The sequence below is a fragment of the Lampetra planeri genome, chromosome 81 (genome assembly GCF_965212315.1).
Source record: "Lampetra planeri chromosome 81, kcLamPlan1.2.h2, whole genome shotgun sequence".
NCBI lineage: Eukaryota > Metazoa > Chordata > Hyperoartia > Petromyzontiformes > Petromyzontidae > Lampetra > Lampetra planeri.
This window is the reverse complement of record NC_136185.1, coordinates 2,456,649-2,474,233: the sequence shown is the minus strand read 5'-3', so window position 1 is coordinate 2,474,233 and position 17,585 is coordinate 2,456,649. Positions and strand designations below refer to the sequence as shown.

At 46.7% G+C, this 17,585-nt stretch overlaps 2 protein-coding genes across 2 annotated transcripts in view; both read right to left on the bottom strand.

The window, feature by feature from the left end:
* Positions 1-17,585, bottom strand: part of LOC144738302 (uncharacterized) — a 63,178-nt gene that overhangs the window by 7,691 nt on the left and 37,902 nt on the right. The window contains exons 4-6 of the mRNA XM_078621308.1: positions 11,714-12,059; positions 6,634-6,639; positions 2,258-2,587 (exon numbers count right to left, since the gene is read on the bottom strand). Of these exons, the coding sequence (XP_078477434.1) occupies positions 2,258-2,587; positions 6,634-6,639; positions 11,714-12,059 (682 nt within the window). The remainder of the gene's footprint in view (positions 1-2,257; positions 2,588-6,633; positions 6,640-11,713; positions 12,060-17,585) is intronic.
* On the bottom strand, positions 442-2,153 carry LOC144738279 (uncharacterized; the record flags this gene model as incomplete). The annotated part of the gene is made up of 1 exon (XM_078621289.1): positions 442-2,153. A coding segment is annotated over one exon (1,572 nt), but the record flags the coding sequence as incomplete, so codon positions are not given.

The window sequence follows — 17,585 nt, the reverse complement described above, 5'->3', positions numbered from 1 at the left end:
GCTCTTGTCCACATGCAGGCCGGTAAAGGGCCACCACCTTGTGCCACACAGGGGCAGCTGCTGCTTGGGGATGCTCTTGGAGTGTTTGAGACGAGATACGATACAAAACTCCGAGTTGCCGAGGCAATTAAGCAAGCACAATATAAATGCAATTGATAACAGTGAATGCTTGGGAGCTTATTGGCATTCGCTCCTGGTTAGAGATCTACCCAACCCACAGGTCCACAAAGACTGGCCGCTCTTACCCTGCAGGTTGAACCTAGGAACTGAGTGTTCAACTTCACATTCTTGTCATTAAAGGCATGTGACAAAGGTGCATCTATTGGAGCGGCATCGTCTAAGGCAGTGGTTCTTAACCTTGTTGGAGGTACTGAACCCCACCAGTTTCATATGCGCATTCACAGAACACTTCTTAATTGGAAAAATAAAATATGTTTTCAAATTCAAAACATAGGTACATGTTTTACTGGTGCACAATCATGAGTCAGGTGTGTGTCTTAACCTCCGCCGAACCCCTGAGACTGACTCACCGAACCCCTGGGGTTCGATCGAACCCAGCTTAAGAACCACTGGTCTAAGGCTTACGCATCTCCCGGGTCTCCATTTGACTTTGTATTGTCTCGGAGGAAGTCCACCCACACCTCCACTTCCACAAACTGCTGGGAGTTGCCTCGCTCTGCCTCACAGTCAGAATTCTCCTCCTGCTTCACGTTGCCTCCATCGATGTGAAGGTCCGATTTGGGAGTTGAATCTTCATCTTCACATTTTACCTTCACTTCTTCGCTCTTCACCATCACGTCTTCACATTTCACCTTCACCTCTTCATATTTCACCTTGACACCTTTAAAAGTGTCCAAGCTGGGATTTTCTTCCGGTTCTTGTTTGATGAGGGATGAGATCATTGCGGCACTTTGACTTTCACAAGCTGATTTCAGACTCCACTCCTTGTGGATCTTCTGATGCTTCTGTGTTCTCTGGTGTTTTTCAAGATGAGCTGAACGTGCAAACGCCCTCCCACACACACTGCACTTGAAGGGTTTCTCTCCCGTGTGTATTCTCTGGTGTCTTTCAAGAGCAGATGACTGTGCAAACGCCTTCCTGCACAAACTGCACCTGAACGGTTTCTCTCCCGTGTGTGTACTCTGGTGTTGTTCAAGATGTGATGACCATGCAAACGCTTTCCCACACACACTGCACTTGAAGGGTTTCTCTCCCGTGTGTGTTCTCTGGTGTGCATGAAGAGCAGATGAACATGCAAACGCCTTCCCACACACACTGCACTTGAAGGGTTTCTCTCCCGTGTGTGTTCTCTGGTGTCTTTCAAGAACAGATGACTGTGCAAATGCCTTCCCACACACACTGCACTTGAAGGGTTTCTCTCCCGTGTGTATTCTCTGGTGTGTTACAAGACTAGATGAATCTGAAAACGTCTTCCCACACACACTGCACTTGAAGGGTTTCTCTACCGTGTGTATTCTCTGGTGTACATGAAGAGAAGATGAATATGAAAACGCCTTCCCACACACACTGCACTTGAAGGGTTTCTCTCCTCTGTGAGTTCCCTGGTGTGCTACAAGAGAACATGAATGTGAAAACAACTTCCCACACACATTGCACTTGAAGGGTTTCTCTCCTGTGTGTGTTCTCTGGTGTGCTACAAGATTAATTGACTGTGAAAACGCCTTCCCACACACACTGCACTTGAAGGGTTTCTCTCCCGTGTGTGTTCTTTGGTGTGTTACAAGAGCGGATGACTGTGCAAACGCCCTCCCACACACAGTGCACTTGAAGGGTTTCTCTCCTGTGTGTGTTCTCTGGTGTGCTACAAGATGAATTGACTGTGAAAACGCCTTCCCACACACACTGCACTTGAAGGGTTTCTCTCCTGTGTGTATTCTCTGGTGTGTTACAAGAGCAGATGAATCTGAAAACGCCTTCCCACACACAGTGCACTTGAACGGTTTCTCTCCCGTGTGTGTTCTCTGGTGTATTACACAAGTAGATGAATCTGAAAACGCCTTCCCACACACACTGCACTTGAAGGGTTTCTCTCCCGTGTGTGTTCTCTGGTGTCTTCTAAGACATGAATGTGAAAACAACTTCCCACACACATTGCACTTGAAGGGTTTCTCTCCTGTGTGTGTTCTCTGGTGTGCTACAAGATTAATTGACTGTGAAAACGCCTTCCCACACACACTGCACTTGAAGGGTTTCTCTCCCGTGTGTGTTCTCTGGTGTGCATGAAGAGCAGATGAACGTGCAAACGCCTTCCCACACACACTGCACTTGAAGGGTTTCTCTCCCGTGTGTGTTCTCTGGTGTCTTTCAAGAACAGATGACTGTGCAAATGCATTCCCACACACACTGCACTTGAAGGGTTTCTCTCCCGTGTGTATTCTCTGGTGTGTTACAAGACTAGATGAATCTGAAAACGTCTTCCCACACACACTGCACTTGAAGGGTTTCTCTCCCGTGTGTATTCTCTGGTGTACATGAAGAGAAGATGAATATGAAAACGCCTTCCCACACACACTGCACTTGAAGGGTTTCTCTCCCGTGTGTGTTCTCTGGTGTTCTACAAGATGAGCTGAACGTGCAAACGCCTTCCCACACACACTGCACTTGCACGGTTTCTCTCCTGTGTGAGTTCTCTGGTGCTGTGTCAAATTTCCAGGATGATCCGTGCTGTATGCACACCGGTCACATTGTTGCCTTTTTGCACCGAACCGCGCCGACTGCCTTTGCTCCATCAGACCAATTCTGCAGAGGCAGCGACAGCTGCAGACAGAAAAAAAGAATATCCACACCATCTACACATCAATATCGATGCACAGAAGAATGCATATACACAGTCACACGTGACTTACACGTCTATACTTATTCATATATTCATGATAAAGTGAAAAAGTGTCCCAAATTCATCACACGGGCTGTTCTGGCACACAATGAGAGGGCAAATGGTTATAACCGTGCCTGGAAGCCCTCGTATCTTCAAAATGAATGTTAACCCAAAACTCCGAGCACAAAATTTCAGCTGTCTGGCTTCAAAAGGAATATTTATGAAAGATAAATTCAGCTGACATAGCAAAGGGTGTTGAAAATAATACAATTTTTGTTCTGCAGAAATGCATAAATTAATGTTCAATCACAACTTAGAGGTGTGAAGCCAGGCACAGATGTCCTTGAATGCTGGGATGAACAGTTCCGACTTCAGCTGCACCGTGTGCTGTGATAACTTCCTGACTCCATTCTTATAAAGAGTTCCAGATGAAAAAAAATACAACTACTGTTTTGGAAAAACCTCCGTGCTCAATGGAGTTAATAGACTTTACTGCAACTATAAACTTCATACTGTCACACACTCAAGAGGCGGAGCCAGGATTTTCAGGTACGGGGGGAAACCCCTCCAGTTATTAAGCAAGAAGTTGTTAGTAAGGAGTTGTAAGAACTTGTCCCTTGCTTTTTATTTGACGCGTGTGATCGGCATCGTGCTCACTGAAGGTGTTGATGCCTTCAGGGAAGTCGTGTACTGTAGACGCAACTGCGCACAATTCTGCGAGTCGCTTGTAACTGCTTTGCCGTTTCTTATTGCCAATTATGGACACGGACTGTTGTCCTCTCAGAGTCCCTGGCACGTAATAACATGCCACACGGTGGCGGTGGGGGTCGCAAAATGCTGATTTATCTATATATATAAAAGGGAAATTTGTGATTGTCTGTTCGAAAACATGCAACAAACTTAAAATTAGGCATGTGGGTAGCTTCCAGACTGTACACAATGCGAAAAGTATAAAAATAGACTTGTGTATTTTGGGGGGGAGGGGGTGGGGCGCAATAATGCATTTATTTTGCACGCAAGTGAGCGGTGACGTCATATCTGTGATGTCACACCCGCATGCGGAAGCATTACATAGCGTGCTTGCTGACGTCACCCCCCCCCCCCAAACACTCCGCGTAGGACGTGTTTTAATCCAAGACAAGAATCCAAGTCCCGGGCAAAGCCGGGTAGTGAAGCTAGTTACTAATAAACCCCAATGATCCCATCGAAATTAGAGATTTCGATCGGATCGTTGGGGGGGCACGTGCCACCCCACCCCCACTGGCTCCACCACTGTCACACACTGGCAGCATGGTTCACAGGTGGTGGTGTGTCCAGACCCACGCCTGGCCACCTTCACCTGCTCAGTATTAATGCTTCCTCACTCCACCAAGTAATTCATTGAGGATCAACCAACACAGCCGAGGCTGCGTGTCTCTCTCTCTCTCCCAGTGGTCGCGTTGATTTCCTTCCCAATCCCCAGGTATCCCCTCCACATGTCCAGAGTGAACACCGCCACGCGTCTAGAGTGAACACCGCCACGCGTCCAGAGTGAACACCGCCACGCGTCCAGAGTGAACACCGCCACGCGTCCAGAGTGAACACCGCCACGCGTCCAGAGTGAACACCGCCACGCGTCCAGAGTGAACACCGCCAAGCGTCTAGAGTGAACACCTCCACGCGTCTAGAGTGAACACCGCCACGCGTCTAGAGTGAACACCGCCACGCGTCTAGAGTGAACACCGCCACGCGTCTAGAGTGAACACCACCATGCGTCTAGAGTGAACACCGCCACGTGTCTAGAGTGAACACCGCCACGCGTCTAGAGTGAACACCACCACGCGTCTAGAACACCGCCACGCGTCTAGAGTGAACAACGCCACGTGTCCAGAGTGAACAACGCCACGCGTCCAGAGTGAACACCGCCACGCGTCCAGAGTGAACACCGCCACGCGTCCAGAGTGAACAACGCCACGCATCCAGAGTGAACACCGCCACGCGTCCAGAGTGAACACCACCACGCTGTTGACAAGCCTCACCTTGTTGTTGTTGTGAGCAGGTCGCTTCTGAAAACAAGAGCGGTACAGCAGCTCAAGCGGGCGTGGCCTGGTAAAAAATGAAAAAAAAAGTGTGAATATTTCAAATAAAACAAAGTTACAAAGTAGCGAGCCAGGTGAAGAGAAATTAAAACTTATGCAAGATACTCTTTGGTTCTTTCGGTAAAGTCACATAGAATAAATAAATAAATAAAATTATAGTTTCTGTTTCATTTATTTGGTATAGCCCCGTGAGCCATTCGGCTCTTGAATCGGATGCAACCGCAACAAACAAAAACATGAACGAGAAAACATCTTAAAGTGACTATGTGACTGTGCAAACATAAAATCCAGGGAAAAACAGCAACATATTCCACAAAAAGCACCGTACACCAACGCTGTGTGCAAATAGCAAATGACGTTTCGATTGCAACACAAGCAATCATCATCAGGTACAAATGAAAGAGGAAACAAACCTAGTAAACTTAGAAATGCAATGCAATACAACACAGAGAGTCGGCTAACATAACAGTCAACACCCCAACAGGTTGATTACGTTCTTCCAAAGATTGCTCAATTTGAGAGAGAGACAAAACACAGACACGGAGACACATAGACAGACACATAAGCAGAGAGAGATGACAGAAAGACACAGAGAGAGAGAGAGATACACACATAGACACACAGAGAGAGATGACAGAGACACACAGAGAGATGACACAGAGACACAGAGAGAGACACACACATAGACATGACAGACACAGAGAGAGACACACACACACACAGAGACACACAGAGAGATGACACAGACACACAGAGAGAGACACACACAGAGACATGACAGACACAGAGAGAGAGACAGACACACACACAGAGACACACAGAGAGATGACACAGACACACAGAGAGAGACACACAGAGACATGACAGACACAGAGAGAGACACACACACACACAGAGACAGACACACACAGAGACATGACAGACACAGAGAGAGACACACACACAGAGACACACAGAGAGATGACACAGACACACAGAGAGAGACACACACAGAGACATGACAGACACAGAGAGAGACACACACACACAGAGACACACAGAGAGATGACACAGACACACAGAGACACACACAGAGACATGACAGACACAGAGAGAGACACACACACACACAGAGACACACAGATAGATGACACAGACACACAGAGAGAGACACACACAGAGACATGACAGACACACACACACACAGAGACACACAGATAGATGACACAGACACACAGAGAGAGACACACACAGAGACATGACAGACACAGAGAGAGACACACACACACAGAGACACGCAGATAGATGACACAGACACACAGAGAGAGACACACACAGAGACATGACAGACACAGAGAGAGACACACACACACAGAGACACACAGATAGATGACACAGACACACACACAGAGACACACACAGAGACATGACAGACACAGAGAGAGACACACACAGAGACACACAGAGAACATCGGGGGGGACCAAATCTTCCAGGGGGTCTGGGGTCCCCCCCCAGAAAAATATCTAAATTTGAAAACTCATTTCCTGCCATTTCCTCCCAAAAATATTTTTAAAAGTTCACTAACACATGGGATGGAATTTGTTTTATTTGATACAATAATGTCTAATAGTGTGTTGTATTACATTGCTCTGTTTTTTCTTTTTTACCTTTCCTTGTTTCATATTATGTAATGGCAGAGATTAGGGATTCATAAAGTACAACGCAATCATGTAAACAGAAATCTATGCATCGTTATATGAAGACAAGTCCAGATTTTGTGGCCAAGGTTTAGCAAATAGTTGTTTTTATTAACAGAGCATCGCAATTATTATTTTTAAAGATTTTTACAGCAATATATTGGAGGGGCATATTTGAGTATTTTAATTATTATAACATTATGATTATTATAACATGTTATAATTATTATAACATATTATACTTATTATAACATTATAATTAATATATATTATATTTATTATAACATTATAATTACGGCCTTGTGTCAATGAGAGATTTGGAGCTTTGGTGACTGCACACAGAGAGAGACACTTAATCAAACAAACTTAATATTTGAAATGTAATACAACACAGAGAGTCGGTCAACACACCAACTAACGTACTCTTAGGTTGTTTCGGTAAAGTCACCATGTAGGTAGAAAATTAAATTAAAATTAATAAAAGTAAAAATAGAAATAAAATAATAAAAAATCACGCCTCACTTGATGCAGCAAATCTGGCTGTGACGGTCCCACCTGATGACTTGTGTTGCCTCCGAAACGTCGTGATTTATTATTTTATATTTTATTTCTATTGTTACTTTTATTAATTTTTATTTAATTTTTCACCTACACGGTGACTTTACCGAACAAACCTAAGAGTATGAATCACTGCAGTCACGAAAGCTTCAAATCTAGAGTTAACACAACTAACGCATCGCCTGGCTGATCGCGTTCTTCCACAGGTTGCTAAACTATCTTCTTGGTTCTTTCGGTAAAGTCACGTAGAATGGAAATAATAAAATAAAACAAATATTAAAAATAAGACTATTTTTTTGTTTCCATTCTACGTGATATAAAACATAATAAAATGCTATGTTTTATTTGTATTATTTTGTTTTATTATTTCCATTCTACGTGATGACTTTACCGAAAGAACCAAGCAGATGAATCACTGCAGTCACGAAAGCTTTAAATCGAAATTGCTAAACTAAGCGAGAGAATTGAAGCGAACGCGACCAGGCGAGGGCAGGAGGCAAGGCCCCGCGTTGTAAAGTTTAAATCTGGACATCGCTTCCATGCTCGCTGCTACTCAAATAACATCCCTACGAGAGAGAGAGAGCGAGGCTCTACCTCGGTAAACAACAACCACAACCACCACCACAACAACAACCACCACAACCGCGATGAGAATTTCTTACCTCGGATTTCAGTTCCCGCGCGGAGCGGCAACTTTCCGTTACCTCGTGACGTCACGCGGCAGCAGGTGACATGACGTCACTTGCGCGGTACACCTCCCCCTCGCGTTTGATGCCGATGAGGTCACGCTGAGCGGTGACGTCAGAGGGCGGGGTCAGAGTTCAAGTTTGTTGACAGAAGGGGAGCGGCAGTGTCGTGGTGAGCGCTGCGCTCCGTACCGACCAGCCGAGTTCCATTCCCGCTCGTGGCCAACACCGCCAGTGACGACTTTCTGAGCCGGTCCTGAGCCTCCCCTTCGTCGACTCAGCCTCAAACGAGTACCCGGTGCGGTGTGTCAACATCGCCACTAGGGAGACAAAGGCGGCCGGGCGTGGTGCTGGCCACCCACCCCCTCTGTGTGTGCCGTGACGACCTCCATCGGTGCTGCTACTCGCTATGAGCAGCACTTTGTAGATGTCGTGGCTTGGCTCTCCAGCACACCGCTGGCGACATTTCACGATGACATTTTCACGTCCATAAAAGATAATCGCCATACTAACCTAGGCCGTTTTTTGGCAAAATCGATCAAAATTTTGTTAGCTTTTTTTTGCAACGAAAAGTGCATTCCTTGGTTGTGTTTAGCCTGAGTAGCCCATATATTACGTTAAAAAGTGGGGAATTTCATGCATGAAATTTTCGAATGTAAAAAAGTTAATCGGCATACTGTGTCGTTTTTAGGCTCAATAAGCCCAACTTTGACAGCTTTATTTTAGGACGAAAGTTAATTCCTCCATTGTATTTAGCCTTAGTATGCCACGTATTAGATTAAAAGTGGAAAATTTCACGATGAAATGTTCACGTCCCAAACAGAAAATCGACATACTAAAATTGAACGAATTTTTACAGCTGTATTTTTTAACAAAAAGTGCATTCCTCGGTTGTGTTTAGACTGACTAGCCTATATATTACATTAAAAGTGGGAAATTTGACCATGAAATTTGAAGTAAAAAGATCAAATCGGCATACTTTACCAATGCTGTTCTTGGCCAAAATTTTCTCAATTTTCATAGCTAGATTTTCCAAGAAAAAGTGAATTCCTCCATTTTGTTCAGCATTAGTATGCTCTATGTTACTTTAAAAGTGGGAAATTTCACGATTACATTTTCACGTCCCAAAAATAAAATCGCCATACTTATGCCCGTTTTAACCAAAATAAGCAAAATTTTCATAGCTCTCCTTTTCAACAAAAAGTTAATTAATCAATTGTATTTACCCTTAGTATGCCGTGTATTAGATTAAAAGTGGAATATTTTATGATGAAATGTTCACGTACCAATAATGGACACATTTTTACAACTTCATTTTTTAACAAAAGTGCAATCCTCGGGTGTGTTTAGCCTTAGTTTCCTATACATTACGATACAAGGTGGGAAATTTCACCATGAAATTTTAAAGTAAAAGAATAAAATCGGCCAAAATTGGCCAAACTTTCAGCCTTATTTGTCGACAAAAGTTCATTGCTCCATTGTATTTAGCCTTAGTATGCTATGTATTAGATTAAACGTTGAACATTTTATGATGAAATGTGCACGTCCCAATATATAAAATCGGCATACTAACCTATGCCGTTTTTGGCCAATAATGGACAAATATTTGCAACTTAATTTTTCAACAAAAGTGCAATCCTCGGGTGTGCTTAGCCTTAGTATCCTATAGATTACGATACAAGGTGGGAAATTTCACGCCGGGTACTTCCCGCGAGTACTCTTATATAAGCACACAACTTCATCTGTGATGACCACTGCACTTTGCATTCGTTTTCATGCAGGAGGCGATGCAAACCTACTCGCCCCCTACATGAACGACGGAGGAGCAGGGACAGACGTTCGATCGCGTTGGAATCGATCTGCACACGGCGGTCTTCTGGCACAGCCAGCTCTGTGTCGCCTTATCTCCACCCCGCGATCCCAACCAGGTGAAAGTCCGCATCGAACCGAACCCTGGTAAGGCCATTTACCTCACGACTAGAGAAATTTCACACGAAATGTTGTTTTCAATGAAGTCTTCCAGTTGTAAAATGAAATAAGCTTTAATGAAGAAATACAATTATCTAATTCAAAAATAATACAATTCAAAGTTGTTTCATTTTAAAACTTTTAAACGGAGCATCGGGTGCTTGCGTGGATGCGTCGTTCGTGTGCATTTTTTTCATGACTTTCCTGGCCCAAGGCCGTAAATGGTTGTGAGGGGCACCACAGGCGGTCAGGCTTGCTTCAACCCATGGTTGTCAACATCCAGACGTTAATCAGCAAGGACCATTTCTCGTCCTAATTCGACAAAATCTACGTCAACACGTAATACAAAATTATAATTCGTGTTGTTGAGAATGTATCTCCTCTACGTGTAACTTTTGAGTGGTCGCCTTGTAACTGATGAATGATCCGAGTGTGCTCCCTATTTCAAAGACAATGAGTTGCTCCAAAGGCCGTCGCGTCCTGAAAACACAAAAGTACCCTTTGACCTGTATCACAAGAACTATGAGTCTCACCTGAGTGATATGTACAGGTTACTTGCAAAACACACACTTTGTCCTAACATCACTTATTCAATGTTTGACCCTTATAGACAAAATTATACATGTACGCACACCATCATACAAGTATTCATTCTAAATTATTGACAGGCATATTAACAAAATTGAATTACTGCACTGAAATATACTGCATTAGGTTACATCCTATTAACAAGAAGCTAATTTAAAAAATACGCACCGTCTGCTTAACAGTGTATGTACAACATACTAATGCACCATTCAAAACGAGTAGGCCATTGCATGCTGGCATCTGGGTCAAAATTGATGAAATTCTAAACATTACCTACAAACTCCACAACTAAGATGCCACATCAACCATCGCCCCCTGACAGGCTCTTGTCCACATGCAGGCCGGTGCACGGCCACCACCTTGTGCCACACAGGGGCAGCTGCTACTTGGGGATGCTCTTCGAGTGTTTGAAACGAGATACGATGCAAAACTCAGAGTTGCCATATAAATGCAATTGATAACATAGTGAATGCTTGGGAGCTTATTGGCTCTCGCTCCTGGTTAGAGATCTACCCAACCCATAGGTCCACACAGACTGGCCGCTCTTACTCTGCAGGTTGAACCTAGGAATTGAGTGTTCAACTTCACATTCTTGTCATTAAAAGCCTGTGACAAAGGTGCATCTATTGGAGCGACATCGTCTCAAGCTTACGCATCTACCGGGTCTCCATTTGACTTTGTATTGTCTCGGAGGAAGTCCACCCACACCTCCACTTCCACAAACTGCTGGGAGTTGCCTCGCTCTGCCTCACAGTCAGAATTCTCCTCCTGCTTCACGTTGCCTCCATCGATGTGAAGGTCAGATTTTGGAGTTGAATCTTCATCTTCACATTTTACCTTCACTTCTTCGCTCTTCACCATCACTTCTTCGCTCTTCACCATCACTTCTTCACTCTTCACCATCACTTCTTCACATTTCACCATCACTTCTTCGCTCTTCACCATCACTTCTTCAAATTTCACCTTCACCTCTTCATGTTTCACCTCGATACCTTTAAAAGCGTCCAAGCTGGAATTGTCTTCCGGTTCTTGTTTCACGAGGGATGGGCTCATTGCGGAACTTTGACTTTCGCAAGCTGATTTCAGACTCCACTCCTTGTGGATCTTCTGATGCTTCTGTGTTCTCTGGTGTCTTTCAAGAGCAGATGAACGTGCAAACGCCTTCCCACACACACTGCACTTGAAGGGTTTCTCTCCCGTGTGTGTTCTCTGGTGTCTTTCAAGAGAATATGACTGTGCAAACGCCTCCCCACACACACTGCACTTGAAGGGTTTCTCTCCCGTGTGTGTTCTCTGGTGTACTTGAAGATTTTGTTTACGTGCAAATGCCGTCCCGCACAGAGTGCACCTGAAGGGTTTCTCTCCGGTGTGTGTTCTCTGGTGTGTTACAAGAGTAGATGACTGTGAAAACGCCTTCCCACACACACTGCACTTGAAGGGTTTCTTTCTCGTGTGTGTTCTCTGGTGTGCTACAAGATTAGTTGACTGTGAAAACGCCTTCCCACACACACTGCACTTGAAGGGTTTCTCTCCTGTGTGTGTTCTCTGGTGTGCTACAAGATTAGTTGACTGTGAAAACGCCTTCCCACACACACTGCACTTGAAGGGTTTCTCTCCCGTGTGCATTCTCTGGTGTTTTACACGAGTAGATGAATCTGAAAACGCCTTCCCACACACACTGCCCTTGAAGGGTTTCTCTCCTGTGTGAGTTTTCTGGTGCCTTGTCAAATGTCCAGGATGATCCGTGCTGTATGCACACCGGTCGCATTGTTGCCTTTTTGCACCGAGCCGCGCCGAGTGCCTTTGCTCCATCAGACCAATTCTGCAGAGGAAGCGACAGCTGCAGACAGAAAAAAAGTTACATCCACGTCAGTATCGATGCACAGAGGAATGCATATTTACACAGTAACACATGACTTATAAGTCGACACTTATTCATATATTCATGACATAGTGAAAAAGTTTCCCAAATTCATCACACGGGCTGTTCTGGCACACAATGAGAGGGTGAATGGTCATAAACATGCCTGGAAGCCCTCGTATCTTCAAAATGAATGTTAACCCAAAACTCCGAGCACACAATTTTAGGCTGTCTAGCTACAAAAGGAATATTTATGAAAGCTAAATTTAGCTGACATAGCAAAAGGTGTTGAAAATAATACTATTTGTGTTATGCAAAAATGCATAAATTAATGTTCAATCGCAACTTAGAGGTGTGAAGCCAGCCAGGCTCACGATGTCCTTGCACGCTGGAATGAACAGATCTGACTTCAGCTGCATGTGTGTGCTGTGTTAACTTCTTGACTGTTTCCATTCTTATAAAGTTCCAGAGGAAAACAAAAACAAACTATTGTTGTGATACAGCATAACCTCCGTGTTCAATAGAGTTAATAGACTTAACTGCAAACACAAACTTTACACTGTCACACACTGGCATGGTTAAGAGGTGTGTCTAGACCCATGCCTAGCCACCTTCATCCACTCACTATTAATGCTTCCTGACTCCACAAAGTAATTCAATGAGGATTAATCAACATCGCCGAGGCTGCGTGTCTCTCTTGCTCCCCGTGGTGAGATGTTAACTACCTCTCCTGGCATACAGGAAGTCGTGGATTCATCCCAACCCTGACGCCTGCTGTATATTTAGTTTGTGTGTCTTTCTCTCTTCCCGTGGTCGCGTGGATTTCCCTCCGGATCCCCCGATTGTCCCCACTCCACATGCAGAGAGCGAACAACGCCACGTGTCCAGAGTGAACAACGCCACGCGTCCAGAGTGAACACCGCCACGCGTTCAGAGTGAACACCGCCACGCGTCCAGAGTGAACACCGCCACGCGTCCAGAGTGAACACCGCCACGCATCTAGAGTGAACACCACCACGCTGTTGACAAGCCTCACCTTGTTGTTGTTGTGAGCAGGTCGCTTCTGAAAACAAGAGCGGTACAGCAGCTCAAGCGGGCGTGGCCTGGTAAAAAATGAAAAAAAAGTGTGAATATTTCAAATAAAACAAAGTTACAAAGTAGCGAGCCAGGTGAAGAGAAATTAAAACTTAAGCAAGATACTCTTTGGTTCTTTCGGTAAAGTCACGTAGAATAAATAAATAAATTACATTATACTTTCAGTTTCATTTATTTGGTATAGCCCCGTGAGCCATTCGGCTCTTGAATCAGATGCAACCGTAACAAACAAAAAACAAAAACATGAACGAGGAAACATCTTAAAGTGACTATGTGACTGTGCAAACATTAAAATCCAGGGAAAAACAGCAAAATATTCCACAAAAAGCACCTAAACCAACGCTGTGTGCAAATAGCATACGACGTTTCGATTGCAACACAAGCAATCATCATCAGGTACAAATGAAAGAGAAAAAAAACCTAGTAAACTTAGAAATGTAATGCAATACAACAGAGAGTCAGCTAACATAACAGTCAACACCCCAACTGGTTGATAACGTTCTTCCAAAGATTGCTCAATTTGAGAGAGAGACAAAACACAGACACAGAGACACATAGACAGACACATAAGCAGAGAGAGATGACAGAAAGACACAGAGAGAGAGACACACACATAGACACACAGAGAGAGATGACACAGAGACACACAAAGAGAGACACACACATACAGTGAGGTAAAAAAGTATTTGATCCCCTGCTGATTTTGTACGTTTGCCCACTGAAAAAGAAATGATCAGTCTATAATTTTAATGGTAGGTTTATTTGAACAGTGAGAGACAGAATAACAACAACAAAAATCCAGAAAAACGCATGTCAAAAATGTTATAAATTGATTTGCATTTTAATGAGGGAAATAAGTATTTGACCCCCTCTCAATCAGAATGATTTATGGCTCCCAGGTGTCTTTTATACAGGTAACGAGCTGAGATTAGGAGCACACTCTTAAAGGGAGTGCTCCTAATATCAGCTTGTTACCTGTGAAGTACCGGTAAGTACGCTGGACACCCAGGTTGAGGCACACGTATGTTTATTCAAGCTTGTCGGTACAGGACAGCACTAGAGGGGGTAGCGGCCCCCTCACCCGGATAACTGGGGATACACCCTAGCTAGTCCTGACCTACTCCCAAGTCCTCCACTAACGGGCTAGGGGAGGCTAACTGGCCCGACACTGGTGAGTCGGGCTACGGTCTCCGGAGTCCCAGGGTACTGACCCTGGTTCACGGAACCACGCCTCTGGCTCGATCCTCCGCAGCCCTTACAAGGGCGGCGTCGAGGGGAGTCCAGGGCTTCTAACTAGAAGATCTTCCTTCTTCCTCCTTCGTTCCCAGACTGAGCCCCGAGCTCTCTCTGTCCTCCCCCTTTATACCCCCCGTCAGGATCACAACCCCCCAGGCTGCCTGATGCGGACGTCGTTGCGGGCACCCCCCCCCCGTGTACTCCCGTAACTCCGCCCACTGTGTTTGTTACCCGTTGGATCGTATGCACCCACAGCCCTCCCGTAACAGCCCTACATCACCCCCCCCATTACAGCTCGCAGCCGTCCCGGCTGCAACAATTCCAAATAAAGGAACATTTACCCCTCGACCCCGTGTGTGCCTCATTTTTTTCCAACAAAATGCAAATTGAAGAACAACAAGAACAACAACCCTACCCCCGAAGGGAATGTCCGACGCACCCCCCCCTCCCGCATAAATACGAAATCCGTAAAAGCACGTATATACAACTAGCCAGGAACTCCCCCCAGCACACACAGCACACCCACGACACACAACGCACCCACCCACACACACACACCGCGCCCACACAACACAACACACACAGTGTGCAAGGAGCACACCACCGACGCAGCATACAGTAACCATGACACGTGAAGGAAAATAAATAAAATAAAAAATAAAAAATTCTTTTTCTTCCTTCTGTATATTATAAGAGTCTGCGCATTTTAGCGCGCGTCCTTGCCGCAGGCCCGTCACACGGGGCAACCCCGGACGGCGGACCATCCGGTGGCGGCTGTCCCATTCGAGGTGAGGTCGCGATTGAAGTCGCGCGACTGTCGGCATCACCCGTGTGGGTTCTAGGGCGTGAGCCCGTCATTCCCGGTGCACCTGTGGGTGGGACAGCCGGCAACACATCAGGCGAGAGCAGCGACGGACCATCCGAGTCGGTCGACCCCCCACATGCTTGGCCCCGCGCGTGTGGAGTGGGCCCTCGCACCGCAACAAACGGTTTTAGCCTAGAGGGGTGTACAAACCACCGGCGCCTGCCCCATTTGATTCGAACGCACTGAGGCCTCAAAACCTCGACAACCTCGACGGGGCCCCGCCACGGGCGCACGAGTTTAGAGGAGGTCGCGAGTGGTACCTGGGGGACAGTGCAGCCATGCCCTGTCCCCCGGCTTCCACTGCAGCACGTGCGCGCGAGCCCGCCTGAGGCGCTCGTTCGCCTTTTGACGCCTGTCAGAATTTAGCCTCGCAGCATCCCGCGCCTCAGTCAGTTTGTCAAGGTTAAATTTAACGTGTTCATCCAATTTAATTTTACCCAGCGGCGCGGGGATCTGCAGCTGTGCCGGAACAGGTGGGTCGGGTTCGCGGCCATACATAAGAAAGAATGGTGAAAATCCCGTCGCAGCATGGGGAGCCAATCTGTATGCCGCTAGAACCCCTTGAATTTGTAAGTCCCAATCAGTCTGTGAGTCCGAGACTTGCTGCGACAACATAGACGAGATGGTGCGATGCAGACGCTCGACCATCCCGTCCGTTTGCGGGTGATAAGGAGAGGTTCGAATTTTTTTCGTTCCTAGGAGATCACAGACTTGTTTTAGGAGTTTCCCGGAAAAATTTCTACCCTGGTCGGTCAACAACCGCTCCGGGGCACCTTTGTCCATGACATAACCTTGGACAAAGGCGTCGACGATGGCTGCTGCCGACTGATTCGCCAGGGGCCAGGCCATAGGCCAGCGCGTAAAATATTCGACCCCAGTAAGCAAATATTTATTTCCCCTGGGGGTGGCGGGGAATGGCCCCAGAATGTCCAGTGCGACCAGTTCATTTATTCTGGAGACCTGGATGGACTGCAAGGGCGGGTTCGACTCCCATGCTGGTGGTTTGCGCTGCGCACACTGAGGGCATGCCGCCAACAGATCAGCGACATCCCTAGTCATGCCCGGCCAAAAATAATTCAGCTGGAGCAAGGCGAGTGTTTTCTGGGTACCTAGGTGGAGGAGGCGCTCATGAGCAGCCCACACCACCTTACCCCGTAGGCCAGAAGGGACCACCAGCCGGTGACGCTGGGATTTCCCGTCCCAATGCATAAGCAAGCCCGCATGGGTTTCTCATGCGTCGGCATGACCCGTCACACGCCCCCTCTCCCCGGCGCGACGACGCAACGCGAGGAGGGAGGCATCCTCCAACTGGAGGCGCCCCCATTCATCAACGGGCAATCCAAGCAGGGAATCTCTCCCCTGTTCGGCGATATCAATGGGGACTACCGTTTCATCGTCGGCGGCCGCCGCCAGGACCGGAACCATCATGTCCCCTACTGGCTTGCAACGCCCCGACCCCAGGAGGCATGCGCATTCGGAGGCGGTTGGCATCCGTGACAGAGCGTCAGCGTTGGTGTGGCGAACGCCCTTACGATAAGTGGTTTCAAAACTGAAATCCTGGAGGACCTCCAGCCATCGGGACAATTGTCCCGATGGCTGTTGAACATTCAGGGCGTACTGCAGTGCCGCATGATCTGTGCGGACGGTGAAATGCCGACCGTACAGATATGGGCGATACTGTTGGATGAAATAGACAATTGCCAACAGTTCCCTACGGGTGACACAATATCTTTGCTCCGTTGGAGACAACACCCGACTGCCGTACGCGACCACCCGTTCCACGCCGTCAACCACCTGGGAAAGCACGCCTCCAATACCCGTGTTGCTCGCGTCGGTGTCGAGCAAAAACGGCCTCGAAAAATCTGGGTAAATCAAGGGAGGAGCCTTCACCAGCGCGTCCCGAAGGGAGCAGAAAGCAGCTTCCTCATCCTGACCCCAGTGGAACCGGACCCCTTTAGATGTTAACGCGTGTAGGGGTTTTGCAATGGTTGCAAAATTAGCGACGAAGCGTCGGTAATATGATGCGAAGCCAATAAAACTCCTGACCTCTCCCACCGTGGTTGGAGTCGGCCAGGAGCTGACACACTGCGTTTTGGCGGGATCGGTAGCAATACCCGAGCGCCCTACGATGTGC